Raw genomic sequence first — 17,486 nt, forward strand, 5'->3', positions numbered from 1 at the left:
ACTTGCCTTTAGAAATCCTCCATCTTGAGATTGGAGGATTCCCCCAGTAGGATTTGGGATGTGCCCCCCTCCCCACAGGGAGGAGGCACAAAGAGGGTGTAGCCACCCTCCAGGACAGTAGCCATTGGCTACTGCCTTCCCAGACCTAAACTCACCCATAAACTTAGTATTTAGGGGCACCCAAGAACCCAGGCAATCAGATTCCTGCAACCTGAACCAAGAAGAAGGACTACTGACCTGAAAACCCTGCAGAGACGACAACTGCTTTGGCCCCAGCCCTACCGGCCTGTCTCTTGACTCAAAAAACTGCAACAGCGACGCATCCAACGACCTCTGAAGCCTGAGAGGACTGCCCTGAACCAAAAGACCAAGAAACTCCAGTGAGCAGCAGCTCTGCTCAACAAAGAGCAACAATATTGCAACTTTTCTGCAACTTCCAAAGACCTCACTCTTCCCGCCGGAAGCGTGAGACTTCACCCTCTGCACCCGACGCCCCCGGCTCGAGATCCAGAGAACCAACACCACAGTCAGGACTCCCAGGCGACTGCGACCTCGTGTGTAGCCCGAGACGACCCCCCTGAACCCCACAGCGACGCATGCAGAGAGAATACAGAGGCTCCCCCTGACCGCGACTGCCTGTAACAAGGGACCTGACGCCTGGACCAAGCACTGCACCCGCAGCCCCCAGGACAAGAAGGAAACGAACCTCAGTGCATGAGTGACCCACAGGCGACCCTCTGCCTAGCCCAGTCGGTGGCTGCCCCGAGAAGCCCCCTCCTGTGCCCTGCCTGCACCGCTAGAGGGAGCCCTGGTTCCCTCCATTGAATCCAATACAAAACACGATGCCTGCTTTGTACACTGCACCCGGCTGCCCCTGTGCCGCTGAGGGTGTGTTTTGTGTGCCTACTTGTGTCCCCCCCCCAGTGCTCTACAAAACCCCCCTGGTGTGCCCTCCGAGGACGTGGGTACTTACCTTCTGGCAGACTGGAACCGGAGCACCTCTGTTCTCCATAGGCACCTATGGGTTTTGGGCACCTCTTTGACCTCTGCACCTGACCGGCCCTGAGCTGCTGGTGTGGTAACTTTGGGGTTGCCTTGAACCCCCAACGGTGGGCTGCCTATGCCCAGGAAGTGAGACTTGCAAGTGTCTTACCTACCTCACAATCTAACCAATACTTACCTCCCCCAGGAACTGTTGATTTTTGCAATGTCTACTTTTAAAATAGCTTATTGCCATTTTAACAGAAACTGTATATGATATTGCTCTAATTCAAAGTTCCTAACTTACCTGTGTGGAGTACCTTGCATTATATGTATTTACTTCAAATCTTGAACCTGTGGTTCTTAAAATAAACTAAGAAAATATATTTTTCTATATAAAAACTATTGGCCTGGATTTAAGTCTTTGAGTGTGTGTTCCTCATTTATTGCCTGTGTGTGTGTGTGTGTGTACAACAAATGCTTAACACTACCCTCTGATAAGCCTACTGCTCGACCACACTACCACAAAATAGAGCATTAGAATGATCTGATTTTGCCACTATCAACCTCTAAGGGGAACCCTTGGACTCTGTGCACACTATCTCTCACTTTGAGATAGTGCATACAGAGCCAACTTCCTACAAAAGGTAAGTAAATTACCCCACCCCAGAGCCCAGAAAAGCAGGAGTAAAGTACTGCAAGTTTCCTTAGTACACACTACACCTTGTGATTGAGATATTGCAGTAACCATCCAAGTCTGCAAAGAACAACTGCTGGATTCCTGGACATGAAGACCGGAAAAAGAAGGGAACCAAGTCCAGAAGTAGAAAGAAGTTCCAGGAAGGACAGGAGCCCCTGGCAACCCAGAAGATGGTGCAAAAGAAGAGTCCCCAGTTAGTCAAAGACTGCAGGATTGCACCCTAGGAAGATGCCAGCGGGTTCCTGCATGATGCAAAAGATGTCCCACGGTATGAAGTTTGTTGCAGACGAGATTTTGTGTTGGAAGTTGTAAACAAGCCTTGGCTATGACAAAAGTGCGTTTTGCGCCAAAATGGTGCTGGATGGACCGAGGAGAGACCTGGGGGCCTGAACTCTATGTGAGGAGGAAGTGGGGGCTCTCAGCACTTTAGAGAGTCCTCAGAATGCCAGCCAGCACCCCCAGGAGTCGTAGGATCCGGGGACAAAGGAGATGCAAAACGCGATTGATGCAGCACAACAAAAGAAGGTCCCACGCCGCCAGGGAACAATTCAACGAGTTGAGCGTTGTAGGATGGAGTGCTGGGGACCTGGGCCAGGCTGTGCACGAAGGAGGTGAAGAAGACACAGTACACAGGGAGACCGTCTCTCTCAGGGAAGTCAAGGCCTTACCTTCTTCAAATTGCGTCAGCAGGACCTCAGGACAGTCCATGTCGATGATGTCCACCCTCTGTGTCCTTAGGAGCACACTCATAGTTGTGAGAGGAGTCCCAGGGTACCGGTCGTCATCTTGGATGGTGCCTGCTGGAGCAGGGGAGTGACTCCGTCACTCCATTGGAGATTTCTTCGGTCCTTATGGTGCAGGGTGAAGACAGGGAGTCCCCAGAGCGTGCACACCGTGGAAACTGTTGCTGATTTGGAGCTGAGGTTGCTGAATAAAAGTGTCCCTTGTAGACACTTTGTTGCAGTTACAGCGTTTCTTGGAGCCGGCTGCGGTTGATCCGAGGTCAGAAGAGTCTGAAGTTGTTGCAGAGGATTCCTGAAGGAAACTTGCAAGCAGAATCTGAAGAGAACCCACAGGAGAGACCCTAAATAGCCCTAAAAGGGGGATTGGCTACCTTATCAGGTATGGACCTATCAGGAGGGGTCTCTGAAGTCACCTGCTGGCACTGGCCACTCAGAGCCCTCCAGAGTGCCCCCACACCTTGCAAAGCAAGATGGCTGATGTCTGGGACACACTGGAGGAGCTCTGGGCACCACCCCTGGGGTGGTGATGGACAGGGGAGTGGTCACTCCCCTTTCCTTTGTGCAGTTTCACACCAGAGGAGGGGACAAGGGGTCCCTGAACCAGTGTAGACTGGCTTATGCAAGGAGGGCACCATCTGTGCTCTTCATAGCATTTCCAGAGGCTGGGGGAGGCTACCCCTCCCCAGCCTGTAACACCTATTTCCAAAGGGAGAGGGTGTAACACCCTGCTCTCAGAGGAAATGCTTTGTTCTGCCTTCCTGGGACTGCCCAGGCCCCAGGGGGGCAGAAGCCTGTCTGTGAGGTGGCAGCAGCTGTAGCTGCAGTGCAAGCCTCAGACAGCTGGTTTGGCAGTACTGGGGGTCCATGGTGGAGCCCCCAGGATGCATGGAATTGGCTCCCCAATACCAGATTTGGAATGGGGGGACAATTCTATGATCTTAGACATGTTAGAGTTACCATTGTGAAGCTACATATAGGTATTGACCTATATGTAGTGCACATGTGTAATGGTGTCCCCGCACTCACAGTCTGGGGAAATGGCCCTGAACTATGTGGGGGAACCTTTGCTAGTGCAAGGGTGCTCTCACACTTAGTAACTTTGCACCTAACCTTCAGCAGTGACGGTTAGACATATAGGTGACTTATACGTTACTTAAGTGCAGTGAAAATGGCTGTGAAATAACGTGCGTTTTTTCACGCAGACCGCAATGGCAGGCCTGTGCATGGGTTTGTCTGAGCTCTGTATGGGTGGCAAAAGAAATGCTGCAGCCCATAAGGATCTCCTGGAACCGCAATGCCCTGGGTACCTAGGTACCATAAACTAAGGACTTATAGGGGGGGGTCCAGTGTGCCAATTGAAATTGGTAAATGAAGTCACTAGCCTATGGTGACAAATTTAAAAGCAGAGAGAGCATAATGATTACAGAGCCTCAGTGACACAGTTAAGCACTATACAGACACACACATTAGGCCATAAACTATGAGCACTGGGGTCCCGACCAGCAGGATCCCAGTGAGACAGGCAAAAACATACTGACATACAGGTAAACATGGGGGTAACATGCCAAGGAAGATGGTACTTTCCTACATCACCTCCGTCCATACCTCTTAGGCGTGCCAGCCGAAGGTGGTCTCCCCCGACCTCTTGCCTTCTCTTCTACTGTTTTGCTTAAATTCCTTTTGTTGGCCTTGGGACCCCTTGCACTTTCCCACTGCTGAGCAGTGCTGAAGTGCGTGCGCTCAGGCCTTCAAACATGGTACAACTGGCTCACACCTGATTCATACATGTAATTTACTTATAAACCACTAGTAAAGTGCACAGCACGTGCCCAGGGCCTGTAAATGAAATGCTAGCAAGCCCGCAGCACTCACTCTGCCAGCCACTTAAGTGACCCTTTAAAACGGGTCTCAGGCCCGCAGCACTCACTGTGCCAGCCACTTAAGTAATTCTTTGAAACAGGTCACAGGCCTGCAGCACTTACTCTGCCAGCCGCTTAAGTGACCCTTTAAAACGGGTCTCAGGCCCGCAGCACTCACTGTGTCAGCCACTTAAGTAACTCTTTGAAACAGGTTGCAGGCCTGCAGCGCTCACTGTGCCAGCCACTTAAGTAACACTTTAAAACAGGTCGCAGGCCTGCAGCACTCACTCTGCCAGCCACTTAACACTTTAAAACATGTCGCAGGCCTGCAGCACTCTGCCAGCCACTTAAGTAAACCTTTAAAACAGGTCGCTGGTCCGCAGCACTCAATGTGCCAGCTGCTTAAGTAACCCTTTAAAACAGGTCTCAGACTTGCAGCATGCACTGTGCCAGCCGCCCAAGTAACCCTTTGAAACAGGTCGCAGGCCCACAGCACTCACTGTGCCTGCTGCTTAAGTGACCCTTTAAAACAGGGCTCAGGCCCACAGCACTCACTGTGCCTGCCGCTTAAGTGACCCTTTAAAGCAGGTCTCGGGCCCGCAACACTGACTGTGCCGGCCGCTTAAGTAGCCCTTTGAAGCAGGTCTCGGGCCTGCAGCACTCACTGCGCGAGCCGCTTAAGTAGCCCTTCAAAGTAGGTCTCGGGCCCGCAGCACTCACTGTGCCAGCCACTTAAGTGACCCTTTAAAGCAGGTCTCGGGCCCGCAGCACTCACTGTGCCAGCCGCTTAAGTAACCCTTTAAAACAGGTCTCAGGCTTGCAGCATGCACTGTGGCAGCCGTGTAAATAACCCTTTGAAACAGGTCGTGGGCCCACAGCACTCACTGTGCCTGCCGCTTAAGTGACCCTTTAAAGTAGGCCTCGGGCCTGCAACACTCATTGTGCCAGCTGCTTAAGTGACCCTTTAAAGCAGGTCTCGGGCCCGCAGCACTCACTGTGCCAGACGCTTAAGTAGCCCTTTAAAACAGGTCTCAAGCCTGCAGCTCCCACTGTGCCTGCCGCTTAAGTGACCCTTTAAAACAGGTCTCAGGCCCACTTTTAAAAATGCATTAAAGATCGTACAGTTGAGTTACCAGTTTCTTCTTTTGCAGGGTGGTCGCAGTGGTAGGTGGACACCTTGTGCCAGCTGGAGAGCTTTGGGCAGCTCCCGGTTCCTTGGGGAGCAGCGTTGGAAAAGTTCTTGGCACAGGGCCACCTGGATGGGTCACTTGGAAAAGGAGCTGATTTGCAAATTCAAAGTGGTGCCTGGGGGTCCCCTTTGGCTGTCAAGGTCACAAGGGGTTGGGGACCCTGGTCACACAGCAGAACCCACGATGCAAGGCCCAGGGCGGCCAGGTGCAGGGCGTTTTAGAGGTCTTGAATGCTGTGCACAACGAAGTCTACTGGAGCTAAGTCTCTTTGATGGCTGCTTGCAGGACAACGGGGACACTAGTCGGAGGTCCGGGGTGTTTCTGAAGTCCCTTGACTGGGGCTTCCTCCTGATCCTTTGTCAGCTCGGGGAGAGCTGTTTTTCTCCTGGTCCAACATCAGCTGACCAGGACCCAGGGTATTGCTCTATCTTGGCCATTGGGGTTCGCAGTGCCATCAAACTTGGTACAGTTGGGGGGCACTTCCGGACTGTCGTCTGTGTGTCATTGGAGCCGGCTGTGATGTCTGGTCGCAGAGATATCAGCGATTCAGTGAAGTGTCCTTCACTGGTTTCTAGGTCTTTTGCAATTTACTTGCTTTTCTTGAGTGGTACCTCCACTCAGGAGGGAGATTTGGGGTGATCCTTGAAGCCTGGAGGTCCCCTGGGTTTCTTGGGGTTGGTCCAGTGTTCAGCTCCTCCGCTGTCGCGATTGTTGGGACTCTGGTGCAGCAAGCAGGGGTCTAGGCGCCTCTTCCGGTGCAGCAGGTCCGCAGTTCTCGTCCTGGCAGTTTCTCTGGTGCTGGTTTTCTTGTCTTTGTGGAATCCTTTTCAAATCTGCTTCAAATCTAAATTCTTGGTCTAGGGGAGCCCACTAAATACTGAATTTAGTGGGCGTTTTAGAGGGAACCTGGTAGTGTCCAATGGGACACTTGCCCTTGGGTAGCTACACCCACTACAGTGACCACTTCCTGTGGGAAGGGTCACTTCCCTAAACCTGGTTGGCTATTTTCCTCCATTCCAAGACTGAGAAAAATGAAATGAAGGGTCCACCTTGCCTTTAAGCCCCCTAGGGGTGGTGCAGGCTAGGTGAGGCCCCTCCTCCTACCCTTTGTGTGGTTTCCCGCCCCCACTCCCTCCAAGAGCAGGGGTTTGCAAAGGGGGGAGGCCATCTGCTGCTAGCAGCAGGCCTTGGGTCGAATTCAAGGGCGATATCCCTTTGAAGCTCACTGCCAGGACAGTGCACATTACTGAGGGAGGCTGTGTTAGCTCCTCCACCCAGGAAGGGCTTTGTTTTACAAGCCAGAGGGGCAGGGCTCTCCCCCAAGGTTTTGTGGATTTGCTGTTTGGAGGCAGCAGACTGGATGGGACCAGTCAGCAACCATGGCAGGATAGTTACCCTTTTGAGGGGGCACCTCCAAGGTGACCCCTGGATACTGTTTATAATAAATTCAGTACTGGGACCAGTTTGGATTTATCATTCTGAGTTGTTTGATACCAAACAACCCAGGGTTCAGAATAGCCATTATGTAACTGGGAAGCTTGTTTTGACCAGTGTCCAGCACATACATTAAAATGGCTGCTCTGTTCACTCACTATCTCCCAGGTTTGACAGGGACAAAGTGGGGGCATATTCCTCATGCAGCTATGCCCTCACATATAGTATGGTGCATCCTGCCTTAGGGCCGGAAGGCCTACCATAGGGGTGGCTTACCCATAACATATGCAGTGTAGGGTGGACAGGGCACACAGGTAGCATGCCATGTTGTGTTTGTATTTTAGGTTTGCACCAGGACACTGAGCCTCCTATGGCAGTGCTGGGTGCATCTGGATGCATAGCCCCTGAGGGTGGCACAATCAGAGCTTCTGCCCTTAGGGGCTTAACCATAGTACCCCATGCCCTGGGTACCTAAGGACCTTTTACTAGGGAGTCATAGTGGTAGCTTAAGGTGTATCCAATTGCTTTTACCATGTTTTAGGGAAAGAACACTGGCACTGGGAACCTGGTTAGCAGGATCCCAGTGCACTCAAGTCCAAGTTGCATTCAGAAACCAGGCAAATTTGTGTGTGTGTGGGGGGGGGGAGGGGTTTACTGCAACAAGGAGCCAGTCTCTCGCAAACACTTCCAGCAGAGCCAGCTGTGCAGGCCAGAGCCGTGCCACAAGGGTGTCATGGCAGTAAGCCTGCCCCACCGGCCTGTGCCCGCCATGTAGTGGTGAAAATCTGTGTAGCAGGAGGGAGCTGGTCAGGTCTCATGTTGCTGTAGAGATGGGCAAGAAGCGGGGCATCGCTCGCCTCTCATCCTTCTAGGCTGGATCATCGTGTTGATCGCACCACCATTCATGAGTAATCAGCCTACGGGATGCCGCATTAGGAGTACATATCAGTCTCACCTATACCCCGACATATGTAGTCTGAGGGCAGATAGTGTGCGCAATGTGGGCGTAAGCTGGAGAGGGCAGGGTTAATCTGGCGAAACCAGCTACGAGGGATAGTGTAAAGGCGACTTTGGACTCGCTATAATAGTCGTGAGAGGGAGACAATCTAAAATATTGAGGAACCGCTCAGAAATGAAATGGGAGGGAGAGACCACCCCCTGATTTTATCTTGTATCTTGGACGTGACTAAGTGTAAGAGGCTGGCCTGGGTTGTAGTGGGTACCTTGGGTACTTACACCTTACACCAGGTCCAGTCATCCCTTATTAGTGAAATGTAGTAGTGTTCTAGCAGCTTAGGCTGATAGAGGTAGCTATAACAGAGCAGCTTAGGCTGAACAAGGAGACATGCAAAGCTCCTGCAATACCACTAATAGTTACACAGTACTTATACACAAGTAAAGACAATACTCAGTGTTACTAAAAATAAAGGTACTTTATTTAAGTGGCACAAGGCCAAAATACCTTAAAGACTGTACTCCTTTAGGAGGTAAGTAAGTTACACAGTATATACACCAGTAACGAAACCAAGGAAAGTAAATAGTCAGAAAATAGTGCAAACAGAGAAAATCACAATATGGTGCAATGGGCCTATGGGGAGCCCAGTAAAACAGTAGTAATTCACAGTAAGTTTCCTGAAACACACAAGAAGTCGTGATAGACGATTATGCAAGAACCAGAAGAGACTGCAAGACACAAACAATGGATTCCTGGACCTGAAGACCTGTGGAAATAGGGGGGCAAGCCCAAGAAGCACTGAAGAGTCCAGAGAGAACAGGAGCCCCTGCTAACCCAGATGAAAGTGCAAAAGAAGAACCACCGGTGAGAAGACAAAGTCAGTAATGCACCAAAGAAGACGGATGCGGGTTCCTGGTTGGTGCAGATGTCCCACGCCGGATGGATGACTGCAGTCTGGTTTGTGCTGCTGGATTCTGCCAACAAGCCTTGGCACACGTAAAGCTCGCGGTTAGCGCAAAATGGTGCTGCCCGGGACCAGGAGGGACCTGGTGGCCTCTACCCAGGAGGGGGAGTCACAGGGCACCCTCGGCAACTCAGAGAGCCCTCAGAAGACCAGGCAGCGCACACAGGAGTCCCACACCATGGGGACAAGAAGGTGCAAATGGAGGCCCATGCAGCATGACACAAAGGGATCCCACGCCGCCGGAGAACCACTCAGGAAGCTGTGCGTCGCAGGATGGAGTGCTGGGGCCTAAGCTGTGCTGTGCACGAAGAACTGATTGGAAGGTTGCACACAAGGCTTGGCAACTCCAAGTCACGCGGTGCATAGGGGTACTGTCTTGCGTGGGGAGGCAAGCTCTTACCTCCACCAAAGTTGGACAGCTGGACCTTGGGACTGTCGGGGTCTCTTTAGTCCATCACCTGTGTTGCTGGATCCACGCTCATCGCCTGGAGATGGGACACACGGCACCGGTCGTCGCTGCAGAGAGGTGCCTGCTAAAGCAGGGAAGTGACTCCGTCACTCCACGGGAGATTCATTCGGTTCTTCTGGTGCAGGCTGAAGACAGGCAGTCCTCGGAGCGTGCACGACCTGGAAACTGTTGCAGTTGTTAGCAGGAGCTGAAGATACATTGCGAGAAGTCATCTTTGCTTCTTTGTTGGAGTTTGTAGGGTTCCTGGAGGGTCCAAATGCAGTTTCTTTGGTAGAAGGTGAAGTAAAGGATGCAGAGAATTCCTGCTGGAGTCTTGCAATCCGAATCTGAAGAAACACCCAGAGGAGAGACCCTAAATAGCCCTGAAAGCGGAAATGGTCACCTAACCAGGTAAGCCCTTATCAGGGGAGGTCTCTGACATCACCTGCTGGCAATGGCCACTCAGGTGCTCCCGGAGTGCCCCACCACCTTGGAATCCAAGATGGCAAAACCCAGGGACACCCTGGAGGAGCTCTGGGCACCACCCCTGGGGTGGTGATGGACAGGGGAGTGGTCACTCCCCTTTCCTTTGTCCAGTTTTGCACCAGAGCAGGGACTAGGGGTCCCTGAACCGGTGTAGACAGGATTATGCAAGGAGGGCATCATCTGTGCCCTTCAAAGCATTTCCAGAGGCTACCCTTCCCATGCCTGTAACACCTATTTCCAAAGGGAGAGGTGTAACACCCCTCTCCCAAAGGAAATCCTTTGTTCTGCTTCCTGGGCTTGAGCTGCTCACACAGCAGGAGGGCAGAAACCTGTCTGTGAGGTGGCAGCAGCTGGGCTGCCTAAAAAACTTCAAAAGGCTGGTATGGCAGTATTGCGGGTCCACTTTGGAGCCCCCAGAGTGCATAGGATTGTGCAACCAATATTGGACTAAGTATTAGGGTACAATTCCCAGTTGTTAGACACCTTACATGGCCATATTCAGAGTTACCATTGTAAAGATGGACATAGTTATTGACATATGTCCAGTGCACGCGTAAAATGGTGTCCCCACACTCATGAAGTATGGGAAAATGGGCCTGGACGACGTGGGGCACCTCTGCTAGTGCAGGGGTACCCTCACACACAGGTACTTTACACCCAACCTTCAGGGTTGGAAGGCCTGACATATATGTGACTTATAAGTGACCTGGCGCAGTGTAGATGGCTGTGAAATAGTGCAAGCACCATTTCACGCAGGCTGCAATGGCAGTCCTGTAGAGGCCTTTGCATGGGCTCCCTGTGGGTGGCAAAAGTAATTCAGCAGCCCATAGGGATACCCTGGAACCCCAATGCCCTGGTCACCATATACTAGGGACTTATATGGGAGGACCAGTATGCCAATTTGGAGTGAAATAGTGGTTTGGCAGTATGTAAGGACAAATTTGCAACCAGAAAGAGCATGAGCAGGACTCCAGCGACACAGTCAAGCACACTGACAAAAACAGTGACACAGACTGACAAGTAGGCCACAAACCATAAGCACTGGCTAGCAGGATCCCAGTTACACAGTCAAACATACTGACAAACAGGCCAAAAATGGGGGTAACTATGCTAGAAAGAGGGTACTTTCTCACACCAAGTCAATATTTCTGGCTCATGACAGTTCCTGATTGGAAGGCAGAAAGATCCCTAAATATTTGAAGCCTTCTTTTACCACCTGTATATCCACAATCCACCAGAAGGGCCAAGCATAGCCATTTAAGGGTAACAGAGCAGAATTGGACATATTAAGGAATAGGCCTGATGTTTCTATGAAGATTTTCATAATCTGGAGGGTTCGGGGTCCAGTGACATCAGGTGCCACTGACCTTTTTTTGATACATACAGGTCACCCCTAAGACCATAGGGCAGGGTGCGTTGTATTTAAACAATTGGAGATGTACTATTAATGTTTACATCTCCTGGTAGTGAAAAACTCCTAAATTTATTTTTCACTATTGTGAGGCCTACCTTTTCCATAGGATAACATTAGGTTAGCATATTACAGGTAATACGTGTTAACTTGTTATTAGGAGCAGACAGAAATGTCCTGTTTGGGCTCAAATTCTCTTTAGTGGTAAAATCAAACTTTAGATTACAATTTTGAAAATGCCACATTTAGAAAGTTTGCATTTTCCTGCCCTAAACTGTAGGACGCCTTCTAGGAGTTTCCAGCTGTCTGGGCCCATTAATTGCTCCCCCATCAGGAACATGTATTGGGCCCAGTGAACAATACGACCTCAGTGTAGATGGTACAGGATCATCCTGCCAGAACAGGAGGGGCAGAGCAGTTCCGTGTTCCACTTACATGTCAAGGGAGCTGCCTTGGCACACTTACAAAGGCTTTTGTCACCCCAGACATCCTGGGACCTGAGCAGGGAGAAAGGAAATTCCAGAACCTTCTATAAGGGGAAAACTCCAGAAGTTTCTTCCACTTCAAAGTTGGCATGAGATATAAATAAGGGACCCTCAGAGCCACTCATCAGTGCACTCTTGCACCTGCGGCAGACTACTGAAGGACTGCCTTGTACTCCAGAGGACTGAACTGCTGCTTGAAGCCTGCCCCACTCTTCAGAGAACGTCCATACTAATGGAGGCCTGCCTTGCTGCTTGAAGAAGAGAGGACCATCTCCTTGAACCCAGGTCTACCAGAGTGACTCCAGGGGTCAGGTGGCTAACCTCCTGTTCCGTGCTACAGGGACACAACAAGCTCCAGAGGCCTCCCTGCAACTACCCAACTGACCTGCTGCAACTGGCCCTGCCTGTACCCTGGTGGCCTCTTCTGGAGTGAATTTCTAATCCCCAAGAAGTGCCTCCCCAGATCTTTGACGCTTGTCTGGCATCAGCGGAACTGCTCCTGAAGTTGTGAATTCAGCTCACCAGAATTTGAAACGGTAACTTTTTCAGCAGGATTAACTTGTTCTCTGTATCAAGCCCCCACTCCATTCCGGTCAGCTTGAACTTTTGACTTTGTTCCGATCTAGCGCGACCAGACACCCATAGTTAGTGCTTTGTTATAGAAAGGCCCTCTTGGACCTATGCTGGTTCCCTATTTTAGCTTCTTTTTACGTTTCATATTTTAATTGTTTTAGCTGCATCGCTTTAAGCAGTGACATTTTATACACTTTGCTCGCATGATATTATTCTACGAATATATATGCTTGTTTCAGTTATCCTTCTCTCCACATTTAATCAGTACATTCTGTTCAAGGGCCTCTAACACAGCGTGGCCTTTATTATATAAATGGTGCAGTGACCCTAGAGGGGGAGAGGGGCACTCCAGCGCGACCGTCCGGGGAAGAATGCTCTGTTCAACCTGCTGGCGCCGATCTTCCAACTTCCTGAAAGGAATGTCATCCACACTACAGGCTGAGTCCTGATGCCGTTTTCAGGTATGGGGCTAAGGTTAATGCCTTAGATCAGACAGAGGCAGAGGGTGCATCCACCTTGCTCTCAGTATGGGCTTAGGGTTATGTCGAAACATCTAGAAATCATTTACCATGAGTGGATTGTTCGTCCATGTTCATGATGCTGGTTACTTTGCTCTCTTCCATCTGCCTAATTATCTCAGCTCATTCTCTCTATGCAAAACTACGATTGCTCCAACAACAAATGTACTGAAAACTTAGGCCCATATTTATACTTTTTTAGCGCCGCATTTGCGTCATTTTTTTTACGCAAAAGCGGCGCAAACTTACAAAATACAATTGTATTTTGTAAGTTTGTGCCACCTTTGCGTTAAAAAGCGGTGAAAATGCGGCGCTAAAAAGTATAAATATAGGCCTTAATTTATATTTCCCTGGTGTTTCTTCTGGGCAGGCATGAGTAATAGCACGAAAGGGTGAGATCTGTTTCCACGACCTCCTTGGGAGTCGAAGTGTCACGTTTAGGTTGCCACAATCACCTTCCACCCTGGTGAGGTTGGGGGTCGGTGAGGCACTGTGATCTAGCCAGGAATTGAACCGACAGCTCCTGATGATGTAGACGGACTCAGTCCCCTCTGAGGTTCGCAGTACTAGCATCTTAGTAGGAACCGTAGAACACTTTCTGCTTCTTGGGGCTAGTTTTACTCAAACCTTTAAAATTGCATATTTCTGGTCCTACTTGTTGGATATTTTGTCATTTTGGTCTCAGTTTATTTATTAAAATGTTCTCTATTTTTCTACATTGGTTTGGGATTTTTCTTGTGTTTCCAATTTATTACTCCCTGTGAGCTGCATAAATACTTTACACTTTGCCTCCAAGTCAAGCCGGACTGCCTTTGTGCCAAGCTACCAGAGGGTTAAGCACAGGTTAATTGAGTGGCTTTTGGGGTTCACCTTGAGAGGGATTGTAGTTACTGCTTTGGAAGGTTTTCACTCCCTTCAATCCAAAACCCAATCTCTCCCAATCTCTCTTTTACCCCCTTCTCTCTGCCCCAGCCGCTCTGCTATCTTCTCTCTGTCTGAACCCATCTCTTCTCCTCTTCTCTCCCCTTCTCTCTACGCCACTCCCTATACCCTCGGTCCTCTCTCTCACCACTCACCCTCGATGGCGAAGGGCTTGCCGACGGTGAGCAGTTTGCAGTCGGAGTCAATGGAGACCTCGTAGTCCAGCAGGGCCTTGTCCATGATGAAGGCGTTGAGGGTCGGAGGGTTCGTCCTTCCGAAGGAAATCAGAAAGAAACAGCATTTAAGAGACAGGTGAGGCTCCCCGGAGGCACTAGTACTGACGTGCAAAGCCCTTCTTGTGCACAAGGCACAAGCATTACTGTGCACACTCCTCATCGTTCACAGCCATCCTCATGCTCAAGCGTGGCATGCAGAGTCCTCCTTGTGTAGAAGCATCTGAATACACATCCGTCCTCGTGCACAAGGCACAAGCATCGCCGTGTACAGCCCTCCCCGTGCCCAAGCATCCCCATGTTCAGCCCTCCTTGTGCACAAGCATCCCCATGCTCAGCCCTAATCAAGCACAAGCATCCCCATGCTCAGCCCTAATCACGCACAAGCATCCCCATGTTCAGCCCTAATCACGCACAAGCATCCCCATGTTCAGCCCTCCTTGTGCACAAGCATCACCATGCTCAGCCCTAATCATGCACAAGCATCACCATGTTCAGCCCTCCTTGTGCACAAGCATCCCCATGTTCAGCCCTCGTTGTGCACAAGCATCCCCATGTTCAGCCCTCCTTGTGCACAAGCATCACCATGTTCAGCCCTCCTTGTGCACAAGCATCACCATGCTCAGCCCTAATCACGCACAAGCATCACCATGTTCAGCCCTAATTATGCACAAGCATCACCATGTTCAACCCTCCTTGTGCACAAGCATCACCATGTTCAGCCCTCCTTGTGCACAAGCATCACCATGTTCAGCCCTAATTATACACAAGCATCATGTTCAGCCCTCCTTGTGCTCAAGCGTCACCATGCTCAGCCCTAATAATGCACAAGCATCATGTTCAGCCCTCCTTGTGCTCAAGCGTCACCATGCTCAGCACTAATTATGCACAAGCATCACCATGTTCAGCCCTAATTATGCACAAGCATCACCATGTTCAGCCCTCCTTGTGCACAAGCATCCCCATGTTCAGCCCTCCTTGTGCACAAGCATCCCCATGTTCAGCCCTCCTTGTGCACAAGCATCACCATGCTCAGCCCTAATCACGCACAAGCATCACCATGTTCAGTCCTAATTATGCACAAGCATCCCCATGTTCAGCCCTCCTTGTGCACAAGCATCCCCATGTTCAGCCCTCCTTGTGCACAAACATCACTATTGTTCAGCCCTCCTTGTGCACAAGCATCACCATGCTCAGACTAATCATGCACAAGCATTACCATGCTCAGCCTAATCATGCACAAGCATTACCATGCTCAGCCTAATCATGCACAAGCATCACCATGCTCAGACTAATCATGCACAAGCATCACCATGCTCAGCCCTCCTTGTGCACAAGCATCTGTATACACGGCCATCCTCATGTGCAACCACTGGCATACACAGCCCTCCTCGTGCAAAAGCATCTATAAGCACAACCCTCCCCGTGCGCAACCAACCTCATGCACACCCCTCCCCAGCCTTCCTCATGCACAACCCTCACCATGGAGACAGCTTCTATTCTAGCAGCAGGTGCAGTAGCACCAGGGTACTAAGCGTGAAGCCACCTACCCCCCAGTTATATCAGAACTGCACCAGGGATCTCATTCTCCTGCTTGAGACTATGGGCCATATGTACGAACACTTTTTCCCATAGACACAGAATGGGGACAAACCTTTGCTACCTCTGGCCCCAGGTCACTGTTACTACGACCCTGGTCATGCAAACTAATGCGAGACCTAAGGCGTGTCATACTTTCGTCAAACCTATACCCAGCTCCACCTGCATCCGCCGCACAGGATCATCCGAACAGCTACCTCACGCGGTCCTTCGGAGGTCACCATAGGACATGCATTCATCCTTCCTACATGTACACTGTCCATGTGCCATAGGCACTTATTCATTGCTCCACCTAATGCATTTAACTGTTCATCCATTCTATATGTTCCTGTATCTGTCCACTTCTAGAGAACCAGCATAACCTGTACATTCACCTATGTGTCCATCATATACATCACCCCTACATATATTCACCCATACACACACTCACCCCATGAGCTTACCCATATTTCACCCAGACAGCCTCACATTACATTTATCCATTTACTCAACCAATACACTCTGTGGTACATCGACTTTATATATTCACCCAAATATGTACCACGCACATGCATTCATGTTCATCCGTTGTAGTTGCAGATATCATTCTGTCCCTCAATACACCCACCCTCCAGGTCTAGATTTACTTTCATTTCCACAGTATGCATGCAACCCTAACAAATTCAGTCATGTATACGCCCGACACATTCATGTATATATTGTGAGTTTAATTTACTATCATTTTATAGAGTGTTTTCAGTTAGGCGTCGTAGGGTGGGATGTGTGTAAGGATATACCAATGTCCTTTCAGGCTTAGAGCACTGCGTACGTTATGCAAAAAAGAAGAAGGGAGCCTGGGGTAGTTCCCAAGTTTTAAGTGGCGAACAGCTCCTTTAAATGAAACACGTATAACACCACCAACAATGCACTGCTGCTCACCTCAAAGGTCTCTCTTTCTAACAGAATTTGTAAGCATAGATTTAGCACAGTATCATTCAAGCCGAGCTAGAAAGGAGCTTAAGGTTTTGCCATTTTGCAGCAAAGTACTAAAGCATAGGATTAGCTAGTGCCATCCATGCCAAGCTCAAAAATCACCAATGAAAAGAGATATCTGAGGTGAGCAGGTTAAGAGTGTCAGTGATGCTGTAGGCTGTGCCATATAAAGGAGCTGGTGTCTCTCTCTCTCTCTATATATATATATTGAAAAAGGTCACAGGGACGTTTTAGTTAGGTTCTGAATTTACTCGTACAAAACCATAGAAATTCAGCTGATACAGTTAGAGTTCTTTCAAGTACCTAAAACTCGTGCCCTAAGGTAGCTATAACTTGTGCCCTCGCCATGCACAGTTGTCTCATCAATGAGTTTATTGTAAATGTTGCATTGAGGGTATGAAAGATGGCATAGAATATGTCATCAATGATTTATTATGTGGAGTAATTAGCTGTGCATGGCGAAGGTGTGAGTTATAGTTACCTTAGGGTAGGAGTTTTAGTTACTTGAAAGAACTGCTGAATTTCTACGGTTTTGTACGAGTAAATTCAGAGCCTAACTATAATGTCCTGTGACCTTTGTCTTTTTCAGTGAATTTCTAGTTTGTTTTTAACATACAGGGTCTCAGTGTGTCTCATATTGTGTGGATCAGCATCTGAATACATCTGTCAGGCAAGTAGGAATGCCTCACTACTGCTAACACCAAAGTAAATGAGCTATTTGACACTCCCCAAGTCTTTTTTTTGTTGTCGCCATAATTTGCAAATTTGTTGCAACATTACACGGGGGTCCGCACAGAGCATTCGCGACATATTCATGAATATCACGTGGCGTCCCCAAAAATATTTTTTACATATTAACTTTACCTACAAACCGTTCTGTGTTATGGCACCGGGGTCACACTAACTCCACTCTCACCCATTATTTCAATTTCTAAAACCATTTTTCAGCCCCAGGAACCGTGTCCCAATAAGGTTGTGGCCACCATTTTCTGGTCAGGTTGCAGCCAGCCAATC

General features: G+C 49.6%; 1 protein-coding gene across 1 annotated transcript in view; it reads right to left on the reverse strand.

The window, feature by feature from the left end:
- The window catches only part of GRIN3B (glutamate ionotropic receptor NMDA type subunit 3B), a 270,250-nt gene that overhangs the window by 113,801 nt on the left and 138,963 nt on the right, over positions 1 to 17,486 (reverse strand). Inside the window, exon 5 of the mRNA XM_069217846.1 lies at positions 13,824 to 13,939. Coding sequence (XP_069073947.1) covers positions 13,824 to 13,939 — 116 coding nt within the window. The remainder of the gene's footprint in view (positions 1 to 13,823; positions 13,940 to 17,486) is intronic.

Source organism: Pleurodeles waltl, chromosome 12 (assembly GCF_031143425.1).
Source record: "Pleurodeles waltl isolate 20211129_DDA chromosome 12, aPleWal1.hap1.20221129, whole genome shotgun sequence".
Classification (NCBI taxonomy): domain Eukaryota; kingdom Metazoa; phylum Chordata; class Amphibia; order Caudata; family Salamandridae; genus Pleurodeles; species Pleurodeles waltl.